Here is a 21,049-nt window from a genome sequence, read left to right as displayed (position 1 = left end):
GTTAAATAAAACTGACTGTGACATTTATTGGGTGGTGTGACATGGTTTTACTCAATCAAGAAATTATCCTGATTGGCCAGGACTTCCCAGTGTTTCTAAGTAACCAGAATAAAGAGAAAAGTGCTTTGTCCTGCTGGTAAAGCACCTTGCCCTGGTTGTTGAAAGGTTGAATGGTGCTATCTACTGAATAACTCTCTATCTGATGGATAACGCTATATGCTTTGTAACACCTATCCACTGGATAGGGATTTTTACTTTTTTCTTAGAGGGCACGGAAACGAATCCTGCAATCTGATTGGTTCTTAGTGCAGTCCATATTTTCTTATCTCTGCCCACGGGCAACGGTAACACTTTCATAAGTCACCGAGTACATCCTTATACCAGTGACTAAATACAGGAGTGGCTCCAACCTGTAATTCGATGATAAAAATAGTAAAAGTTGATAAGTTATATCTTAACTCCATGCTCGTGAGTATTGTTTACCCGTGTGTCTTGAAGCGGAACAATGAAATATCAATGCAAGTGAAAACACCGATGTATCAAACAAGAAATGGTTACTAACATAACGAAGGGATTGCAGAGCCTTTCTTGTCCAATGAGGTAGTTCAGCGATACTCTGCCAATGACAGAGTTATTCACTGATTAGCTCCGCTGACTAAGCTCATTTAGCCAGTTCAGGCGGACGACCAGAGACTGGAACCATTCCTGTATTTCACCACTGACAGGAATAGCTCCTACTCATGCTTTCTTTATTTTATTTTATTTTTTATTGTTTTTTGCCATTCGTTTTGGCTAAATAATTTATATACTGAGATAAAAACTGAAAGAGCGTTTTACTACGTTCTTCCTATATTGAACTCTACAATGCTTTTAAATAAAGCCCTCTTTTATTAATGCAGGGCCATGTACTTCTTCAGTAATATTTATTATATGATCAGTACGACCTCCCCTCCCCCGGGCGCTTTTATCGAAATAATTATAAGAAAATCCCCCCTGCGAGGGTCTACGAGATGTGAAAATAGAGAGAAAAAGACAGTGTGACAATCATATAATAAAATTCTCAATGATTGAGTAAGGTCGTGAACAGATGTTTGAATGCCGGTAGCTTTTTGAAGACAACCCTAGTCAGTTCCCACGCCCAGAAAATAGCTCCATGGATCCTGACTACCGGGAAGCATCTAGTGATACTGCATACCACGACAGTGCCAACGAGATAAACCTCTACGAGACTGTCTTAATAAAGGAACTGTGGGCGAGAATGGGGAAAGTACCATAGAGAGGACAAAACAATCCCTCAAGGCGAAATTGCTCAGAATGATCGATGATGTCGAAGTCTGTGAAGATGAAGATACGCTGCAACAGTTAGAGAAAAGTGTCAATTCCTCTTATAGTTTGTTCACTTCGATGGTGCTGCACAAGCATACGACAAGTACACTGTCGGCTACTATACCTAAAGGGAGTGTACCTGAAACAAAAAATTGAGGTCCAGAAACGTTTCTTTTCCACCAAACGAAAGACACAGAAGAGAAATATCAGGTTGGAAAAACCAAACAAGAAGAGAAGATGGAGATGATTGAGAATTGTTATAATAATGAGGAATCAAAGCAGAAAAACAGCAAAGTACCTGTAGACTTCACATCCGGCAAAACGATGGCGCACAAGGCATGTTGTGTTTTATTGTTTGAAATTTTTTCTCCCTTGCCTATCACACCTGTCTCACCTCACCATCCGTTTATTTCTCTTGTAGGATTGCAAGAAATGCTTCACTGGTTTACTAAGGAAAAACATTACTCCATTGAAGACCATTAAACTGTCTGTTTCTGACGTATTGGATACAAACGAGGCATCTTTGATACCTGGAGAGGCAGTAGAAGCTAACTTAGCAGATTTGAAGAGGCTTATTACAGATGGTGCCTGGAAAGCAGTTTGAAAATTAGGTTAGGATGGCTCGTGTACTTTACAGGAAACGTGGTCTATGTTACAGTACTAATTCTTTCTTAAATTCGTGGTATAAATACCTTGTCTAGAACAGTAGTAATATAATAGCAAACGAGATGTATACGTTCCAAAACAGCGTCATGTGATGAACAGTCTTCATTAGTTTCGAACAAGTTTCCTAAAATCATTTTGCTCTTTCTGGTTTTAGCCGAAAACTGTCCGAAGACTGATTGTGCCGTCACTAAGCAAAAAAAAAGAATTAAAAGCACCAGTCGGAGCCATTCCTGTCAGCGATGCAATGTAGGAATAGCTCCAGTCTCTGATCGTCCACCTAAACTGACTAAATGAGTTTAGTCAGCTCAGTTAGTCAGCAGATGACTTAAACATCGCCGGAACATCGTTGGAAGACCCCGCTGAATGAGAAAGAAAGGCTCTGCCTTCCTTTCGTTATGAAAGTAACCATTTCTTGTTTGACACATCGGTGTTTTCACTCGCATTGTTATTTCGAATTGTTCCGCTTCGAGACACACGGGTAAACAATATTCACGAGCAAGGACTTAAGATATAACTTATTAACTTTTACTATTTTTATCATCCAATTACATGTCGGAGCCATTCCTGTATTTAGTCGCTAGTCATCCCTACCTTCGCAGCCATTTTTTCATAAAAATATCTTGTTTTTCCGGCTGGGTAGTATTTTTAAGCAAAGACGTTGGTCACTTCCTCCAACCGATAAATAACTTATTGATCCTCTCTTTTCTCTCTCTCAAATCACTTTGGTGAACAGAAAAAAATTGGTTTCGAAATGATTCGTATGAGAAAGAGTGTCATTGAATTGGTTGACAAGCGGTCTAAAACCCGCCTGTAAATAATTTGAATCCTTCACAGAAAGTAACTAGAAAGTTAAAACGTGAGGAATTTGCTTACAATTGAATTAATCGATGGAACTTTCATTGATTTAATATCTGAACTCTCTCACAATTTGTTCGTAGTTAAAAGGCGAGCGAAGTTTTAAGTTCTACTACAAAGACCCTTTTGCTGAGTCTTTCCAAGTCCGTTCAGTTTAGAAATTTGGGAATTCAACAAGAAAAAGCTGCATTAAATCCCCTTGTGCCTAATTGAAGTGTCCCATTCGAATATGGTTTTTGTGGAGAAAAGACCAGATTTACACATGCCAATGCAGTAAACAAACGAGCAAACTCTCACAACTTCAAAATCAAATATTTGAATTTACTTACAGTTACTTTCCTTGCCATTTACTTACTGAACGGAGGTAAATCTTCGTGTTAGTTTCGAAACACTTAGTTAATTACACCTTATTATAGCTTTGTTCTGGTTCATTTCTAAGTCTTTCGGTAGTTAATGATTATTACAGTAAGTTTGTTATCTCCGATCAAATTTCCACTTAAGTGCACGTGGAAAGATTCTATTTCAATCGTCGCTTTTAGTCATCGCTGCTAAATCATCACTGCTAAATCGTCGCTGCTATATAATGGCTACAAGCTATTTGCTACCGTTTGCTACAAGCTATTTACTGCCGTTAGGAGCCAGACCAAAGTAAGTTTTCATTTCTTTTACATTTACGTTATTTACCTTTTGTATGTATTATTGGTATAGTTTTCGTATTCCGTTTTCCGTGCAATCGCTTCATTTCTAGTTAGGTTAATGTTACATTTAGCAACGCATTTTTCTTAGTTTCTGTTGTAATTTCCTTTAGTTCGAACCACACGCACGCAACCTCAACCGCTACTCTCATCAAGCAAATTTCGTCTTAGCGCTAGCATCTAAAAACAATAAAGATCACTGTGTGCGTTCGAATTGTCCGCTCGATGTTTTGGGTTACCTTTTGAGGTTACATTCGTTCGAGTTTGGCAAATCTCCAGTTATTCTTACATCTACCACGTTTGGTTCGAGTTTTTAAGCGACGTTATTGAAGAAATAGCCATTTGTTGCATCAAACCTTCGACCCCGCTTTCACGTGTGGAAATTCACGACGTGACATACGGCAAGATATGTAACAAACGATTACGTCCTCAGGAAATCGATTTAAAACATGTCGAAGGAAAGCGAAGTCGAATAAATAAATCTACGTATTGGAGAACGAAATCACACCCTCGATTGGGACGGAATCGACTCAGAAAGTTTTGATAGATTAAAGAGAACTAGAGGCGCAAAGAAAGGTATCGTTACGAAAGCGCAAAATGAAATACGCGAACTTATGTTAGATTTCGGAAACATTGAACTAGTCAGAAGAAAGGTGCAGATTCTGCAAGAATTCGAGGGCGCCTACGCCGCTTATCACGTGCAGCTAAAAAAAGATCGCGATATCGATGAGTCGAACGCCTACTTTGTCGAAGTAAAGCGTGGAATAGAGGATATCACAGGAAATGTAACTGGGTAGCGTCATCGGAACACGTCAAGGACTTCGGTAGATTATTATCGCCAGCACGTGTCATTACGGCGGGGCCGGATACCGAGATAAATCCCGACGATTCAGTGAGTAATAATGTACCTTCTCGAGTGTCCCACCTCACGGGGCTCCAAAATCTATCGTTGTTCCAAGTCAAGTTCGGCGGCGAGCTCTCGCGCCTCTTCAGCATCAGCTACAAAAAAAAAGGCCAATCTACGAAGCTATGAGGCAATTCAGAAGGAGGAGCTAACACCACAACTTATGAAGAAAGCTCTCTAGCTACAAACAGAAATCGCAAAGGCACAAGCAGAAGAACTCGTTTACGGCGCAGCTGAAGCGTCTTATGTCGAAAATTCTGCCTGCTTTTCAGACAAGAAGATAAATCTGTGGCACTCCCACCTCCTCAAGAATTCACCGCAAAACAGCAGCCAATATCTCCAAATGAGCTACCTTTAGTTCAACGAGAATCTCGACCTCAGCATGACCAAGAGGAACCAAAAGCAGAACGCGTAGAGAGAGAAGCTCTGAATCCTAACGCGAAGAGCTGGGTCCCTTTCCACGATGGAGAAATTGATCGTAAGCCACGCTTGAAATCGTTCAAAAATGACAGCAACCATGCGTCTGCAGCCGGATTAGCACTACTGCCTGTTAAGGTTAAAGCACCAGGTCTCGACAAGATCGTGGAAACCTACGCATTTTTAGATCATGGTTCCAATACTTCTTTCTGTTCAGAGGGACTCATTGAAGAGCTTGGCATTAATGGACGAGCAACAACATTGTCACTGACAACCATGGAAAGCAAAAACACCAGCATCAAATGTTCAGCAGTTGACCTTGAAGTGATGGATCTCAAAGAAGAAACTCTTGTCGAATTGCCACACGTGTTCACCAGACCACATCTACCCGTCACAGTAGAGAATGCCGCTAACCAAGGGGATGTAGATCGTTGGCCGCACCTTGCTGGAATAAAAATCTCCAAAATCGACGCGAACGTGGGTTTGCTTATTGGGAATGACGCCCCAAAAATTCTTCACCCGAAAGAAGTGAGGGAATCCTCCCACAATGGTCCTGTTGAAGGATTCAGATTTGCGCGTAAAGTACGCAGCCTGCATAGAAGACCTCCCTCAGAAGGTATATGCAAAGAAGGCCCTACCTATCGGTATTCCAGGAGGAACTTGGTACCTTCCCCATCGTGCTGTTTTCCACCCAGCCAAGCCAGGAAAGATTCGCATCGTTTTCGACTGTTCCATTTAACATCGTGGAAGTTCTTTGAATGACAAGTTCTTACAGGGGCCGGACCTCACGAACTCCCTGGTTGGAGTGCTGACTCGTTTCCGACAGGAGGCTGTAGGTCTCGTGGAAGATGTCGAGGCCATGTTCCGTCAAGTCAGTGTGGTTCTTGAAGACCGTAAGGCCTTACGATTCCTTTGGTGGCCAAATGGATAGCTAGGAGCTCAAGCAGAAGAACTGATGATGATGATAGTGCATCTATTCGGCGGAGTCTCATCTCCTAGCTGTGCCAATTTTGCATTCAAGAAAGCGGTAGAAGATAATCCATCGAGCTTTCGTCCTGAGACCATACGAACAGTAAAGTGTAATTTCTACGTAGAGGACTGTCTGAAATCTGTGGCAACGGATGAAAGCGCTATCTGTTTTGCGAGGGAACTAAGGGAGCTTCTGTCGAAAGGTGGCTTCCGTCTCACGAAATGGCTGTCTCACTCTCATAAAGTGGTTGAGTCAATTCTAGGGGCTGAAAGAGCAACAGCAGTGAAGAACCTAGATTTCGACTATCCCATCATTGAAAGAGCTCTTGGAGTACGATGGCAAGTGAGTTCGGATACTTTCAGCTTCAACATCAACATTAAACATAGGCCAGCTACTAGGAGAGGACTGTTGTCCGTTATCAGCTCAGTCTACGACCTGCTTGGATTCGTTGCTCCTTTCATCCTCACGGCTAAGGTGATCCTTCGAGATCTCTGCAAAAAGAAGCTCGATTGGAATGACCGTATACCGGACGAAGATTTGAGACATTCGCAAACATGGTTATGCGAGCTACCAAAACTGGAGCACTTTCATATAGAACGATGCTTCAAACCTCGCGACTTTGGTGAAGTGACTTCTTGCCAGCTCCACTTCTTCTCTGACGCATCACAACTGGCTTACGGTGCTGTCGCCTATCTACGATTGGTTCACAACCGTGATTATAAACGGGCGTCCCTCGACTAAAGTATCAGACAACCCCAGAGATCCAGAAGCTTTGACCCCAAACCACCTCCTACTCCTGCGTTCAGGACCTACCCTCTCCCTGGGTGTCTTCGCTAAAGAGGACCGCTATTCCCCACAAAGATGGAGACACGTGCAATACCTGACAGACGTGTTCTGGCGACGGTGGATTCAATAATACCTCCCCTCGCTCCAGCAAAGGCAGAAATGGAATCATACTACCCGCAATTTTGCAGTTGGCGACGTCGTGCTCTTGTTGGATGAAAAAACACCGAGAAGTTCCTAGCCGCTTGGGCGTATCTTGGAAGCTTTTCCAAATCAGAGTGATGGCCTGGTGAGGAGTGTCAAGCTAAAAACCAAGTCCTCGGTTCTTGTGCATCCCATCGACAAAATTTTGTTTTTGGAAGCTGCCTGAGCAGTGATCTTGTGAACAGCATCTTAAGAGAACTTTCATTTTATCGACATTTAGTTTTTATTCCGAAGCGTTTCAACCCTGTTTTATGTTTTTAGTTAAAGGCAATCAGTTGTATCCGCCTTTAAAGGGGCTGGAATGTCAGTTTCGAAACGCTTAGTTAATATACACTTTATTATAGTTTTGTTCTGGTTCATTTTAAGTCTTTCGTTAGTTAATGATTATTGCAGCAAGTTTGTTATCTCCGATCAAATTTCCACTTAAGTGCAGGTGTAAAGATTCTATTTCAATCGTCGCTTGTAGTCATCGCTGCTAAATCATCACTGCTAAATCGTCGCTGCTAGATAATCGCTACAAGCTATTTGCTACCGTTCGCTGCAAGCTATTTATATCGTTAGGAGCTAGACCAAAGCAAGTTTTAATTTCTTTTACATTTACGTTGTTCACCTTTTGTATGTATTATTGGTATAATTTTGGTTTTCTGTTTTCCGTGCAATCGCTTCACTTTTAGTTAGGTTAATGTTACATTTCGCAACTCATTTTTCTTAGATTAGTTTCTGTTGTATTTTCTCTTAGTTCGAACCACACGCACGCAACCTCAACCACTACTCTCATCAAGCAAATTTCGTCTTAGTGCTATCGTCCAAAAACAATAAAGATCACTGTGTGCGTTCGAATTGTCCGCTCGTTCTCTTAGCTAACCTTTCGAGGTTACACTTCGTACATTATTTAATCGTCGTTGAGAGTGAATAATACTTTCCGTCTGCTTTTAAAGAAAACAATGTCCTAACAGTCGTTGCCAAACTATAATAAAGGGGTAAGTTTCTGAAGAAACTGTGGTGCTGCGTCGGTGGGAGAGTATAGCAGGTAATTTAGTGTTAACAACTGGGTTGAAAACGTTTCGAGCGTTAGCCCTTCGTCAATCGCTCTGACGAAGAGCTGACGTTCGAAAGGTCAGCTTTTTTACCCTTTACGGTGGCTAATTTACGTTTTCAACTCAGTTGTTAAGACTCAATTACCGTTGCTAAACTAGTTCCTTTGTTTTTTCAAAAGTGTACCTGTGTTTTTCTTTCTTACGCGCTCTCTAATTGGCAGGTGTCACAGTGTGACAAATACTTTTAAAAATAATGTTTCGAAGTTGTTGAAAGCCTTTTAAATCACCTTTATCAGTGCGCAAATTAAAATGTGTCGATGAAGCCTCTCTCTTTAATTTGCATCACCTCTATTTTAACTACCATTTACTTGCTAAAAATTAATCAGTTTATGATAGATCTTGCTGTAATCACAGCCCTAATTCATTCGGGTTCTTTAGGAAAGAATTTCGTTAAGTTTATGGAAAAAAAATTTAAATTGTTATTCACCAGCCTAGGTCGGTCCGTATTAGGAAAAACTGTGCCCTCTGTCTCGAGTACTGCCATCAGCCTACAGCCTCTGGCGGTACTCAAGACCTCGGGCACAGCTTTTCCTAATACAGACCTCCCGGCTGGCGAATAACATCAAAATCCATTCGATAGCGTTATTCACCCTTTGAACGAGTGGGCCCTTATCTGTGATATTTCTCCATGTACCTTACCCTACCTTGAGAGGGGGTCGTCTTTCACCACCTTCACCAGGCCTGTCCCAAAAAGGCCTTCCAAATGGGAATCCAGGAGGACTCTGCCAGTACAACTGGTGTTTACAGTTTGAATATCCAGCTCCAAGGCCTACACCAACTCCTAATGTGACAGGCCATGCAACCCCTTCATATTAAAGTAAAAAATATTAGAGGAAGCTACAGTTTTGTGGAAACATCCAAACAAATATACTCATTGGGGTAAAAGCAGTGATAAGCTGGTGTAAACAAAAAACAACGCTTTCAATGGATTTCAAGCCCTTCATCCTAATAAGGCATTTTTCTCTTGTTTACAGGGAACATTCCAATGACCAAGAGGTAACTTTACCTTCCAATCTCTTCCATGGTACGCATAAATAAGAATTAGTTTCATTTAAGCTATAATGAATAACACTTTAGATAAACTTTTCACTTTTTATGGAGATGCAAAGGGTCTAAAAGAGCCATGGGTATTTAAATCCCTTTAACCCTATAACTCTCATGAGTGACCAAGACAGAATTTCTCCTTACAATATCAATACAATATTAGGCAGAAGAGTGATGGGAATGAAGAATAATATCAACTGGAGGATCATTACTTGATCCAATACCAAAGTCTCCAAAATCATATTACAATAATTGTATGGCAGACAGTAAGGAGAATTGCTAATGAGATCTTGGGAGTGAAGAGTTAATAGTTATTATTTCATGTCAGGAAACACTTAATCTTAAAAACTGTTGGTGTATTGCTTCTTTATATTGGTCACCTTTGTATCTCTTGTTCATTAGATAGATTCATGTAAGTCAAATCAAAAAATGGAATCTGGTAACCAAAGGAATTTCATTGAAATATCCAAAACACCGCACCCTAAATAAGGGACCCTCTCCTCCCCCCTAGAAGACCTCCTAGCTAGACCCCTATTACCGCGAAGTGTTTGTTGGACTATAAAAATATCTGCGTTACGAAGTTGAGCAGATATTTGTTTCTGTAAGTTCTGAAAGGAATTTTATGTTTCTTAGTGAGTGTTTCAGTGTGTCTCTTAAGTGTTAAGTTATTTGAATAGCGCTATAAAAGTGTTGAGTAATTGAGTGTTTGTCCTTCGGGTCTGTGAACGCATCTGCATAAGCTGTTAATTTTAATTCGTTTGTGTTATAGTGTGGAGAGTTTGGTCATTTGAGCGCCTTCTGCTCAAGCTCAAAGTCCGCCGATTCAGCGAGAAGCACTTCTCACCGGGGATGACTGGCTTTTGGTCAGTGTCGGATGATGATCATCATTTGCAGGTTGGTTATGACTTTCCTTGTACTTTTTTCTTGGAAATTTTGACGAATTCAATATTTGGAACAACAGCTGAGGTGTGAAAGGCCGTTTCAATTCTGCTATGGGTTTTTGGAAAACCACCTTAAATGCGCCTGCGTTTGTTTTAGATGGTGTTCGGCGTGGGTTCAAACTTCCTTTTGCGGAGTATCCGCCCCCGTGTTTGTTGCCCAATAACAAATCGGCCTTAGCTCATGGCTGCATCGTTGAACACAGCGTTCCTATATTCTGTGTTAACCCCTTAGCAGTAGCAGAGGGTAAAAAAGCTGCGCTTAGCAATTTATCCAAGACACGTTAACAATTATGTGGTCAAATTTAAGTTCAAGTATTAAGATCTTCCCTCTTTGTCTCTAGTCCCAGAGGAAGGCCACTGGTGTTTTACATGGGGCTTTAAATCGGGGTAGCACCACGTGGATATCTGTTCAGAGCATCAAGCGTTTCTCGGCTTTGCGTGGTCAATCGATGGCGTGCTCAAATATTTCACCTTTACAGTTTTGCCTTTCGGCCTTAGTAGCGCTAGTTATTGTTTCACCAAATTATAGCGCCTCTTATTGAAGCGCTGGTTTTCCATGGAGCATACTAGTTTTGTGTATCTTGACGACGGTTTTGGAAGTCAGTAGTGTTATCAATGACCCATTGCGTATGCTCAACATTGTAAATAAGTATTTCTCATCTGTTGGTAATAACTTAGCAACCAAACTGCCGCAAGCTGAGCATCCTTATATGGACTATCTCTGTAACTCCAAATCACCTGACACCTCATTCTTCTTCAAACCTGTTACTCCACATGAAGGGAAGCTTGAAATTTTATCCATACCGAACAATAAGTCATCTGGCCTTTACTCTTGTTCTGCACAACTTCTTAGACGCTCTTGTGACATAATATCCCCTGTCCTAGCAAATTTTCTCAACAAGTCTGTCAGTCTGGGGGCATACCCCTCTAAACTGAAAATGTCCAAAGTTATACCCGTCTACAAAGCTGATGATGAAACAGATGCCTGCAATTATAGACCGATTTCATTACTGTAAAACTTCAACAGGATTTTAGAGAAAATTATGTACAACAGAATGAAAGTTTTCATACAAAAACACCTACTATTATCTTCATCCCAATACGGTTTTCGCAAATTCAACTGAACATGCTATACTTGACATGGTGGAATCCATCCGTACCAATATGGATAAAAGGCTTTTTTCTTGTGGGGTGTTCATCGACCTTAAGAAAGCTTTTGACACGGTGGACCATAAAATATTACTTGATAAACTTAAATATTACGGCCTTCGAGGAATTGACAATCAGTGGTTTTCCTCATATTTAACAAATCGTACTCAAACAACTGAGATTAACTCTTTTATTTCGGATAAAGAAGTAGTTAGCTGTGGTGTACCCCAAGGGTCCGTTTCAGGGCCGCTCCTCTTTTTGCCATGTTTGCTATATGTCAATGATATTCAATATTGCTCCAGGAAACTTAAATTTTTTCTTTTTGCAGATGTCCTTTACTCTCACGAAAATCTCAAGACATTGGAATTAATTGTAAATATTGAATTGAACAACCTATTCAATTGGCTGACCGCAAATAAACTTGCACTTAACAGAAAGCAATCAAACTTTGTTATTTTCCGCTCATACCAAAAAAGACTTAATTACCTGCTACAAGTTAATATTTTTGACAAAGAAGAAAATAAGAATATTACCCTTGAACATAAGAATTGCATTAAATATCTTGGGTTATTGATTGATGAAAATCTAAGTTGGAAAAACCATATCTATACCCTTACAGCAAAAATAAGTAAAACTGTCGGTCTTACTGCGAAGTCAAGACATATTGTTCCTAATCGAACTCTTCTTGATATTTATAAGTCCCTCATTGCACCTAATATGACGTATGGATTAACTTCTTGGGGAACTACATCTAAGACCTTGTTAAATAACATTCTTGTCCGTCAAAAACGTGCACTCCGTCTTATTCACTTTGCTCCAGTAAGGGAGCATGCATACCACTTTTCTTGAAAGCAAAGCCTCTACCGCTAGAATTCCAATATTATAAAAACATTTCTAATTTAATGTACGAGTTCAGCACCGACTAATATTTCGATTTTGTTTTCTAAAAATTACCAGCGTTCACTCTTACAACACACGTTCATCAACGTCTGAGCATTTTTATACTAAAAAATCTGCACTTAATGTTCAAAGTAAGGCCTTTTCAAGTGTTGGCGTTAAAATCTGGAATGGGATGCCGACTAGTCTCAAAAACTCATCCAAGAACTCTTTTAAAAAATCCATTAGAACAAGATTAATCGAAATTCTAGAAACTGAAAACTCCTATATCGACATAGACACTCTAATTAATGAGATGAAAGATTATTAACGTCTGGCACTTTCGATTTGAGCTTAATTGACCATCACCTGGTCTATGTTGTCAGCAGGTCACACTGTCCGAGGACTTTCCCTATAACCGTCGAATGACGCACTATTAAGAATTACGATTACGATCCCGAACGATTTTGCGATGACTTGCATTCGACTCAATTTGACGTCGCATATATATTTGAGGACATTGACGACATCTACTGGGCTTGAAGTTACTTGTTATGTAGCGTTCTTGAAAACCACGCACCAATTAAACGTAAAACAGCAAATCGTGGGCACGTGTCATTCATGACACCTGAGGCAATTAGGAAACGCAACAAATTAAAGCGCCTTTACAACGAGTCTAAGGGCCGGCTAGATTGGGACAGATACAGGACCCAGCGAAACCTCACATCTTCATTGAGACGTAAGGCTGTATCCAACCATTTTCGTACCACCGCCTCAAAAGCCAAAGGCAACCCCAAGAAATTTTGGCAAACGATCAAGCCTTTCATGCACTCAAAGAAAAACATCAGCCGGGATTCCATTCATCTTAAGGAGGCTGACAGTCTTGTTGTCAATAAACTGGAAGTAGCAGTAATTGTTAGTACACGCTTTTCATCCTTTTTGAAGGATAACGATAGTGATGGGCATTACAATGATAACTCCCGTATTACCTGTCATCCAAGTATCTCGGCTATACAGACACACTGCTCTGCGAGAGAGGCTTTTCAGTTCCGCTCTGTAAGTCCATGCACCTGAAGTCGAAAATATACTTAAGTCGCTTGATCCAAAAAAGGCAACTGTTTATGATAAGATACCGCCAAGAACATTGCGGGATGGTGATGATGCTCTTGCCTATCCGCTATCTGCTCTAATCAACAAGATCATTGATCTCCGACTCTGTGCCGGCTGTTTGGAAGCTTGCCGAAATTGCCCTATCCTCAAAAAGGACAATCCTCATAATAAATCTAATTATTGGCCAATGTCGATTCTAGTTACTCTGGATAAAGTTTTTGAGAAGTGTCTTACACGCCAACTCTCTGATTATTTTAGATCGATATTGTCACTGTTCCTGTTTGCGAATAGATGGGGTTACAGCTGTGAAGCGGTACCTCTACGTCTGAGTGAGAACTGGGGGAATGCTTTAGACAATAAATGTTTTGTTGGCGCAGTTTCTATGGATCGGAGTAAAGCTTTTGATATGATCTCGCACGACCTCCTCCTTGCCAAGCTGGCAGCCTATGGTGTTTCTCCACCTAGCCTGGTCCTCGTACACAGTTACCTTAGACATAGATCCCAGCGCGTGAGGATAGAAGATGTTACTTCAGATGTTGTTGTTTTCTCTAAGGGTGTACCCCAGGGATCGGTTTAAGGGCCCCTCCTTTTTAATATTTTTCTTAACGATCTGTTCTCTTATATTAATCGTGCTAATTTGTCCAACTATGCTGATGATAACCAAATTTTTTTTAGTGATCGCGATCCTGAGGTGGTAAAGTCCGTAATCGATGGTGATCTCGCTGTCGCAAGTCGTCGGTTTGATGATAACAAGCTAGTGCTCAATCCCGAGAAATGCAAGTGTATTATTCTTCCAAAAAGCTATCCTAGTGATCTTTCCTTTAGTGTTAATGATGAGCAGGTTCCAATCGTAGACCATTTAGATCTTTTAGGTGTAACTATCGTTAACTCGCTAAATTTTAGCAAACACATTGCCAAGATTACTAAGAAAGTTGGAAAGTAGTTGGATGCTTTGACCAGACTTAAGAACATGCTATCAATTTCCTTGAAAATGTGCCTCTACAACTCGTTCGTAACGTCTTACTTCACTTACTGTTCTGCTATTTGGCTCAACTGTAATGAGTCATATAATTAGAAGCTGGAAAGGCTTAATGCGAGAGCGTTAAGGTGTGTCTACAACAAACGGGTGCCCTTTTATGGCAATGATGAGTGCGGTTTAACTTTGTCTAATCGTCGACTACAGGACATTGCTATATTGATTTTTAAAGCTGTAAACGGTATGTTACCGGAATATAAGCGACTTGTTTGGCGTAGGAAATAATATGAAAAACTTAAGAGGCACCAACAAGCTCGTCGTCCCACGTAAGAATACTACAACCTTTGACTTAAAATCTACATCTTTTATTGGTGCCAAAGTGTGGAATTCCTTACCGGATGAACTACGCTTAACGAAAATTCCTAATGAATTTAGGAATGCTATAAGAGAGCTACATTTGCAATGTACAGTCTATTAAGATCTTTTCACTGTTATAATTTTTAAGAGTTAAGTTAGATATTAGTCATTTTTCAATTTTTCGTTAGTTTATTTTACTGTTCTCGGCATATTAGCACGTACTGCCAGGGGCCTAATCAGCCTCATTAACCCGAGTTGAAACAAAATGAGTCCCCATGAGGAATCGAACCCCAGACCTTCGGATTCCACGCTCTGACGCGGAATCTGAGGTCTGAACCTCAGACCTTCATAATAGACCTCGCTCACCGTAGAGTCTCTGTGGCTCAGTGGTAGAGCATCGAAGCGCGGAACCCGAAGGTCTGAGGTTCAACTCCTCATGGGGACTCAGAATTTTTCTTTCTCCCACGCTCGTAACAAGACGAAAAACATCTTTCTTACGATTGTTTACTCACTTAAAGTTGTTAAAAAATTTGTCATAAGTCATTTTTCAATTATTCGTTAGTTTCTTTCACTTTTCTGGGCATATTAGCACGTACTGCCAGGGGACTAACCAGCCTCATTAACCCAAGTTGAAATAAAATTACGTACTTACTTACTTAATTCGCAGGTCCTTTTGTTAACGAAGAAAAGTCCCATTTGAAACCTATGCAGATAAGCGAATGGCTGGGTTTTGTAATCAATACCAATACTATGACTTTTCAAATTCCAGAGAAGAAGGTGCTCAAGCTTAAAAATCTTCTGAGCACCGCAATCACGGAAGAATCGTCTTCGTATCGCGAATTTGCAAGAATAGCGGGCTCCATAATTTCGCTTTCCTTAGCAGTGGGTCCTATTTCGCGTCTTTTACCAGAAAAATGTACCTCGCGATCGAGTCTCGATTAGGATGGGATCAAACCTTTTCGTTTCCCTGCTGCACTTTTGGAAGAGTTGAAATTCTGATAGTCGAACATCGGTTCATTTAATGGTTACTTTCTTCGACCTCCGCCTGACACGTCTACCGTCATATTCTCTGATGCAAGCGATGTCGCCTTTGGCGGGTTTCCAGCATCGTTAGACGGTTTAGCGGCCACCGGTATGTTCACGTTAGATGACCTCGGTCAAAACTCTACTTTCCATGAGCTGAAAGCTATCTACGATGTGTTACTGTCCTTCGCGGGCCAGCTTACGCACCAGAGGGTAAAAGTTTTCACTGATAATCAGAGAGCTTCCAGAATAGTGTCCATAGGTAGTTCTAAAGCTCGCCTCTAGTTGGTTACATTATCTTTATTTCAGTTTTGTTCTGCACGGGATATATCCCTCGAGTCGCAGTGGATTCCCAGATCGCTGAATGAGAAAGCTGATCACCTCAGTAGGTTTTGCGATAAAGATAAATCCATCTGTTTTCCGGCTAGTGAATCGGTCGCAATGGACCGTTTTGCAACCTAGGACAATGCTTAGCTCCCAAGATTTAACTCGAAGTTCGCTTCTCCTGGTTCCAGTGGGGTGGACGCCTTGGTGCAAGACTGGAGTGGTGAGAACAATTATATTGGATTTGTCCTCCAGTCAGCCTCGTGGTCGATTCCGTCCGTCATCTGACATCATATGTTAGTCGCACAACCCTGATCATTGCAGAATGGCCCTCGTCGTATTTTTGGCCTTTTTTACGCCAGGGATGTCAGTTTAAGCCTTTCGTGGTAGAAGTTTTTGCCCTCCCGGCGATGAGCAACCTTTTGCTAGAAGGGCCAGGACATAAGCAAATTTATAATCACATGCGTTAGTCTTTCGCGGCTGCCCAAAATTCAGAATGTTATAGCTTTACGTTTAGATTTTCAGCGAGTTTCTTTTCTATATCCGCGTAGCATAGCATGCCTTAATTGGCGTGCATAATTTTTTTTTTGCGTTTTTTGACACATGTGTTTGGGCCTCTTTGGCCCGTGTTTTTGGCCGGAGTTCGTCCATGCTTTTGGCCTGATTTGGCCTGTGTTTTGGCCTGATTTCGTCGTATTTGTGGCTAGATTTGGCTCGTGATTATGGCCTGATTTTTCCCGTGATTTTGGCCCGATTTGGCCCCTACTTGTGGCCTGTTTGGCCCGTAATTTTGGGCTGATTTGGCCGAAGATCAAGTTGTTTGAGCGTTTTGGGGGATTTTTTCCCTTTTCGGTTTTATTATCAAACACCTATTCAAATTAAATGGTTTTGAGATGACTCCTTGTTTTTGTTTCAGATGTTCTTCTTTCCGGGACCAATCATTACGTCGTTTGGTTCCAGGCCTTCTACGTTTGCAGCTAGGATCGAAGGCTCCCTCCACTGTGTCTATGTATAAGTCAGGCTTGTTAAAATGGCGGAAGTGGGCTTCTTCGAAGAATGGTAAACCTGTAAATCTGGCCAAGCCTTTGTATATCGCCTTGTTTATCAATGAACTTACGAACATTTGTGTGGAAAAATTTATGGGTGTGTCACCCATTGAACTTACGCTCTATGGAGGGTCATACTATGGCCGGGATGGAATCTTGCCTCACTGGTCGTCCACTCGTGAAATCATCTGTCGAAGCAGCGAAAAGGAAGGTGGCTCGTCCAGTGCAGCCAAAAGAGCCTTTGTTCGCAGATAGAGTCCAAGCAATTGCTGATGCTTGAGGGTCCGGAACTGGGCTTATTTAAAGGCCTGGATCCAGGAATTTAAAATAAGAGGGGAGCGAGATGCGGGATTGCTATCATGAGCGGGACTCGGGAATCGGCGTTTTTGAGGAGCGGGATTCGGGAAATAATCACTTAAACGAACCGAGAACCGGGATGTCCGTCGACGAGAATTTATGAAGAAATTGATCTTCTCAGCCCACGAAAAGCACCAGGCGAACAGGCTCTTTAGCATTCAGGAGGCGGTCGGGCTGTTCAGCGACACTCTTTGAGTCATTGTGTGGCAATGAAAATTATATCAGAAGCGAAGTTGCCAATTAACCAAAAATCCTCAATGGTCCAAAGGGTAACAAGGCATCTAAGACTGCTGCGTCAGTTGAAATGCTCAACGGCCTCGAAAACCCCCACGGTGTTAGATTATCCAAGAAACTTTGCAAATGCAGCAAAAGATGGCTTAATTGGGACAACCCGTTGGGCGGTGTACTATTTTACAAATCCAAATTCTTGGTATCCTTTACTTGAGACGGGAAACAACGGTGGCAATAGCTGGAACTCCCCCTTTGTACCTCTATCAGAGAGAAATTTAGCCAGGCGAACCGGTCAGCCTCGAACGCTCTGACTTCGAGGAACAGCAAATAAACAGCAGAAAACAAGACGAATAGGAAGATGGAATATTATCGTACGATTCCCCGTGTGATGATGGTTACATGGTGACATTCCATCTTTGGAACGAGAGGCTGATTTTTACCTGGGAAGATGAAAATCAGCTTCGAAAGAAGTATTTGCTTCAACTGCAGTGTAACGGCTGCCACGCCTTTGCCACCGGACATTGATTCGCTTTAACTTTGGTTCGTGTTAAACCGCAACAATGATGTTACTGTTTGTCCGTTAGGGACGTGATCTTTTAAGTTCCACCCGGAACTGCATTTTAGTTGGTTGTCTTGCTTTGAGCTTATGATAAGACGTGTTTACCGGAAGAGCGCCTTTTTGCCCACCTTATCTTGAAGTTCGTTTTGGTTAAACTCTTACAAGCGGGACTGTTATGCAAGTGCCTTTGTTCCTTTTCTTTGTGCTTGTCTAAATATCTAGTATTTTGGTAGTTTCGCCTAGTTTTTACACAATTTTCCTTATCGCTCGTTTTCGCAACCTTGTAACACGTGGCTTACGTTGTTCACGCTTCGTTAGAACGCTACACGTTTTTCCCACTTGGCTATTAGTTTTTGTTAGAGTTCGTTTTCAAGCGGTTTTCCTTTATCCTTTTTTAAATTTAGCTCACCTTTTTCCTTACTACGTTAGATAAAACGATTTTGTGCGCAAAATATATCCTCGCTTCATAGTGTCTTCATTTGCGAAACTCGTAGTTGTCGTCGAAATGTTGCTTCGCTTCTGTCGTCGGCTACAAGCAGAATTGTGTTCAATTAAGTCTTCTTTATCTCCCTTGTTATGAAACTATGGGATTGCCGTCATCTTTTGTGTTTTATGCACTTGTTGACATTGTTCTTCGTTTCTTTGATACTGACCTGTATGTATTAATACGTTTGTCTGTGATCAAAGTTTAACGGAAGGAAGTCGTTACCGTGACTGGCGTACGTTATTCGGGAAAAAACTTTGAAAACTCCTAAAATAAACGATATCATCATCCTTGTTCGATATCATTAACTTTGTTCGTCGTATGTTTGAGGCTAAGTCTCGCGAATATTTCCACGCAAGCAAATAGGTTTCCGTAACTACGCTAAGACATGATTTTAAAAAGCACATAGAACCTTTCGTGGAGGAAGTTTCCAAGTTCGGTATGCATAGTATTAAGTCTGGTACCGCGTTCAACCCCGCTTACGGGCGTATTCCAGGCGACCTATTGGATATACACGCGGGGGGAAGTGTCCTTCTTCAAAGAGTAGATGTATTGAGCACACGAAACACATACGGTGACTGTTTAAATGTGTCAACAATACTTCTGCTGTAATTTAATTGTTCACGTCCCTTGCAAAATAAGATCGGAATATACTGGTTATTTCGAGAAAATTTCTAGAAATATTACAGAAAATATTTCTAGAAATTTCTGGAATTTACCAATTTTCTTTTCTGGAAAATTCTAGACTATTCTAGAATGTTAGTGGAACATGCCAATTAGGGTAGAATCTGCCAGAATTTGCCAGCTTATTCCAGAAATCACAAAATAGGATAAAATCAGGTTTTTTCCAGCTTATTACAAAAAGTAGATTTCTAGAATTTTCTAGAAAATTCTTTCATGCTCATTAAAAGTAACAGTGATATAGATAATGTATCAATTTCCAGCTTTTTCTAGTATATTCCAGATTTTCAAGATCTTTCAGCATTTATTCCAGGTTTTTCAGGTGTTTACTTCATGATGATTCACTTTGACAGATGACTGTATTAACTTTTACTTGCCTTTCAACCATTTCAACTAATTTATTAGATGTATAAAACAGGGCTAAGCCCATAATTTACTGTGAATCTTAACAGGCTTTTTGTTGGTAGCATTCACATGCCCAAGAAAAACAAGAATCATGTTTTTTTTTTTGGCAACAATACCCTAAAAAAAATTTCTTTGAAATTCTATACAGTAAAAATGAAGTATCCAAAATATATGCTACATATTAAAATCTTTTCTTTGTCGCTATGACTGTCCTGAACTGAAACTGAAGAAAACACTGTCTTTTTTGGTAAAAAATAAACAAGGACAATAAAATGTTTCTCATAGCTTTCTTGTTCTTGTCCTCTGCATTTAGCCTTGTTTTCTTATTTGCCCTGGCCTTGTTTTCTTTATTTGCCCTGGCCTTGTTGTCTTTATTTGCTCTGGCCTTGTTTTCTTTATTTGCTCTGGCCTTGTTTTCTTTATTTGCTCTGGCCTTGTTTTCTTTATTTGCTCTGGCCTTGTTTTCTTTATTTGCCCTGGCCTTGTTTTCTTTATTTGCCCTGGCCTTGTTTTCTTTATCTGCTCTGGCCTTGTTTTCTTTATTTGCTCTGGCCTTGTTTTCTTTATTTGCTCTGGCCTTGTTTTCTTTATTTGCTCTGGCCTTGTTTTCTTTATTTGCTCTGGCCTTCTTTAGAACCAGGCCAAGTTTCTTTCTCACAGATGACCTTGTAGCTGCAGTGAATCCTTTCCTTAGCACAATACCTGTAAAAAGGAAAAAGCAAATGAAAGCAGTTTAAGTAAAAAGCATGTTACATTTGAAACTGTATAGTGCAAAACATAAATTATACAAAGGAACTCTTGCTAAAAGAACTTTAATTATTTTTAACCACAAATTAATTACTGAATTTTGATCGCTGAATTTATACCATTAAATAGATGCAGTCAGCTAACTGTGTGCATCCTTGTTGCCACCCAATTCAGATTATGTGGTGATTCATTCAGGAGGCTGCAATTGTTTTGTTTGTAGATACTCCCTTGCACTCTATTACATGCAACAAATGGCACAATCTATTAATTGCACCCTCCCAAATGAATCTTCAGGTAATTTTAATTGAGTGACAAAAAGGCTGTAAACACGCATACCTTATGTAAGCTGGTTTGCTTATGTTATTTGAAGTGTAAATGTAGTTGGAAATGTTGATCATTTGACAGCATGTAGTATGACAGTATGTATGTGCATTATTTTGACATGTGGCCATAACAATGAAAACTTTTCTGCGCCTCCACTCCCCACGATCCCCAGTCAACAACAACGTACTTGTGCTTTGGCATTTTCGGAAATCAAAACCAAACAGAACTCAGCTGAACAGGAAGAGACTTCAAGTTAAAACGCACGCCAAGGACGATCACGGTAAAACACGTGGAGATATGAATGTCACAGCGCGAACAGACGCTTCCAAATTCAAATCTGGTGGGACTTTTGCTTTGATCGTATTGAAAAGCTGCGGTCACTTCAAAGTCGGCGATAAATATCACAGTCTGGGATGGGTCGAAAATAAACACGTGTGAAATTCTTCAGGAGCAAGGTTTGCCAGATGGTTATTCTTCTTGTTCGTTTCGCGCCAATTC

At 40.7% G+C, this 21,049-nt stretch overlaps 1 protein-coding gene and 1 long non-coding RNA gene across 6 annotated transcripts; one reads left to right on the top strand and one right to left on the bottom strand.

Moving 5' to 3' along the window:
• Nucleotides 1–3,322: 3,322 nt before the first annotated feature.
• LOC149041043 (uncharacterized) lies at nucleotides 3,323–18,364 on the top strand. 4 transcript variants are annotated; one of them, XM_089214324.1, is made up of 4 exons: nucleotides 3,323–3,495; nucleotides 8,892–8,941; nucleotides 9,731–9,855; nucleotides 16,634–18,364. In XM_089214324.1, the coding sequence occupies exons 1-4, from the start codon at nucleotides 3,431–3,433 to the stop codon at nucleotides 16,730–16,732; spliced, it is 339 nt and encodes a 112-aa protein (XP_089070450.1). In that variant the 5' UTR covers nucleotides 3,323–3,430; the 3' UTR covers nucleotides 16,733–18,364. The 4 variants fall into 4 exon arrangements, with proteins under 4 accessions (XP_089070450.1, XP_089070448.1, XP_089070451.1 ...); XM_089214325.1 differs by lacking the exon at nucleotides 16,634–18,364 and adding an exon at nucleotides 11,380–11,488 and having other exon boundaries at nucleotides 3,357–3,495; XM_089214323.1 differs by having other exon boundaries at nucleotides 3,380–3,495; nucleotides 8,892–8,913.
• Nucleotides 18,365–19,670: 1,306 nt separating this feature from the next.
• Nucleotides 19,671–20,769, bottom strand: LOC149041042 (uncharacterized). Of its 2 annotated transcripts, XR_016189083.1 has the most exons (3): nucleotides 20,564–20,769; nucleotides 20,082–20,182; nucleotides 19,671–19,794 (listed from the first exon to the last, which is right to left on the bottom strand). It is a non-coding gene; the product is annotated as an uncharacterized LOC149041042 (long non-coding RNA). The 2 variants fall into 2 exon arrangements; XR_016189082.1 differs by lacking the exon at nucleotides 19,671–19,794 and having other exon boundaries at nucleotides 19,953–20,182.
• Nucleotides 20,770–21,049: the final 280 nt, after the last annotated feature.

The sequence above is a fragment of the Pocillopora damicornis genome, chromosome 8 (assembly GCF_964200805.1).
Source record: "Pocillopora damicornis chromosome 8, jaPocDami1.2, whole genome shotgun sequence".
NCBI lineage: Eukaryota > Metazoa > Cnidaria > Anthozoa > Scleractinia > Pocilloporidae > Pocillopora > Pocillopora damicornis.
This window is presented reverse-complemented; position numbering and strand designations above follow the sequence as displayed.

Excerpts from the sequence above, each read along its gene's own strand:
- LOC149041043 (XM_089214322.1), top strand. The coding sequence starts at position 9,836 with ATGATGATCATCATTTGCAG. Across the intron at positions 9,856-16,633 it reads ATGATGATCATCATTTGCAG|ATGTTCTTCTTTCCGGGACC; the intron begins GTTGGTTATGAC and ends TTTTTGTTTCAG.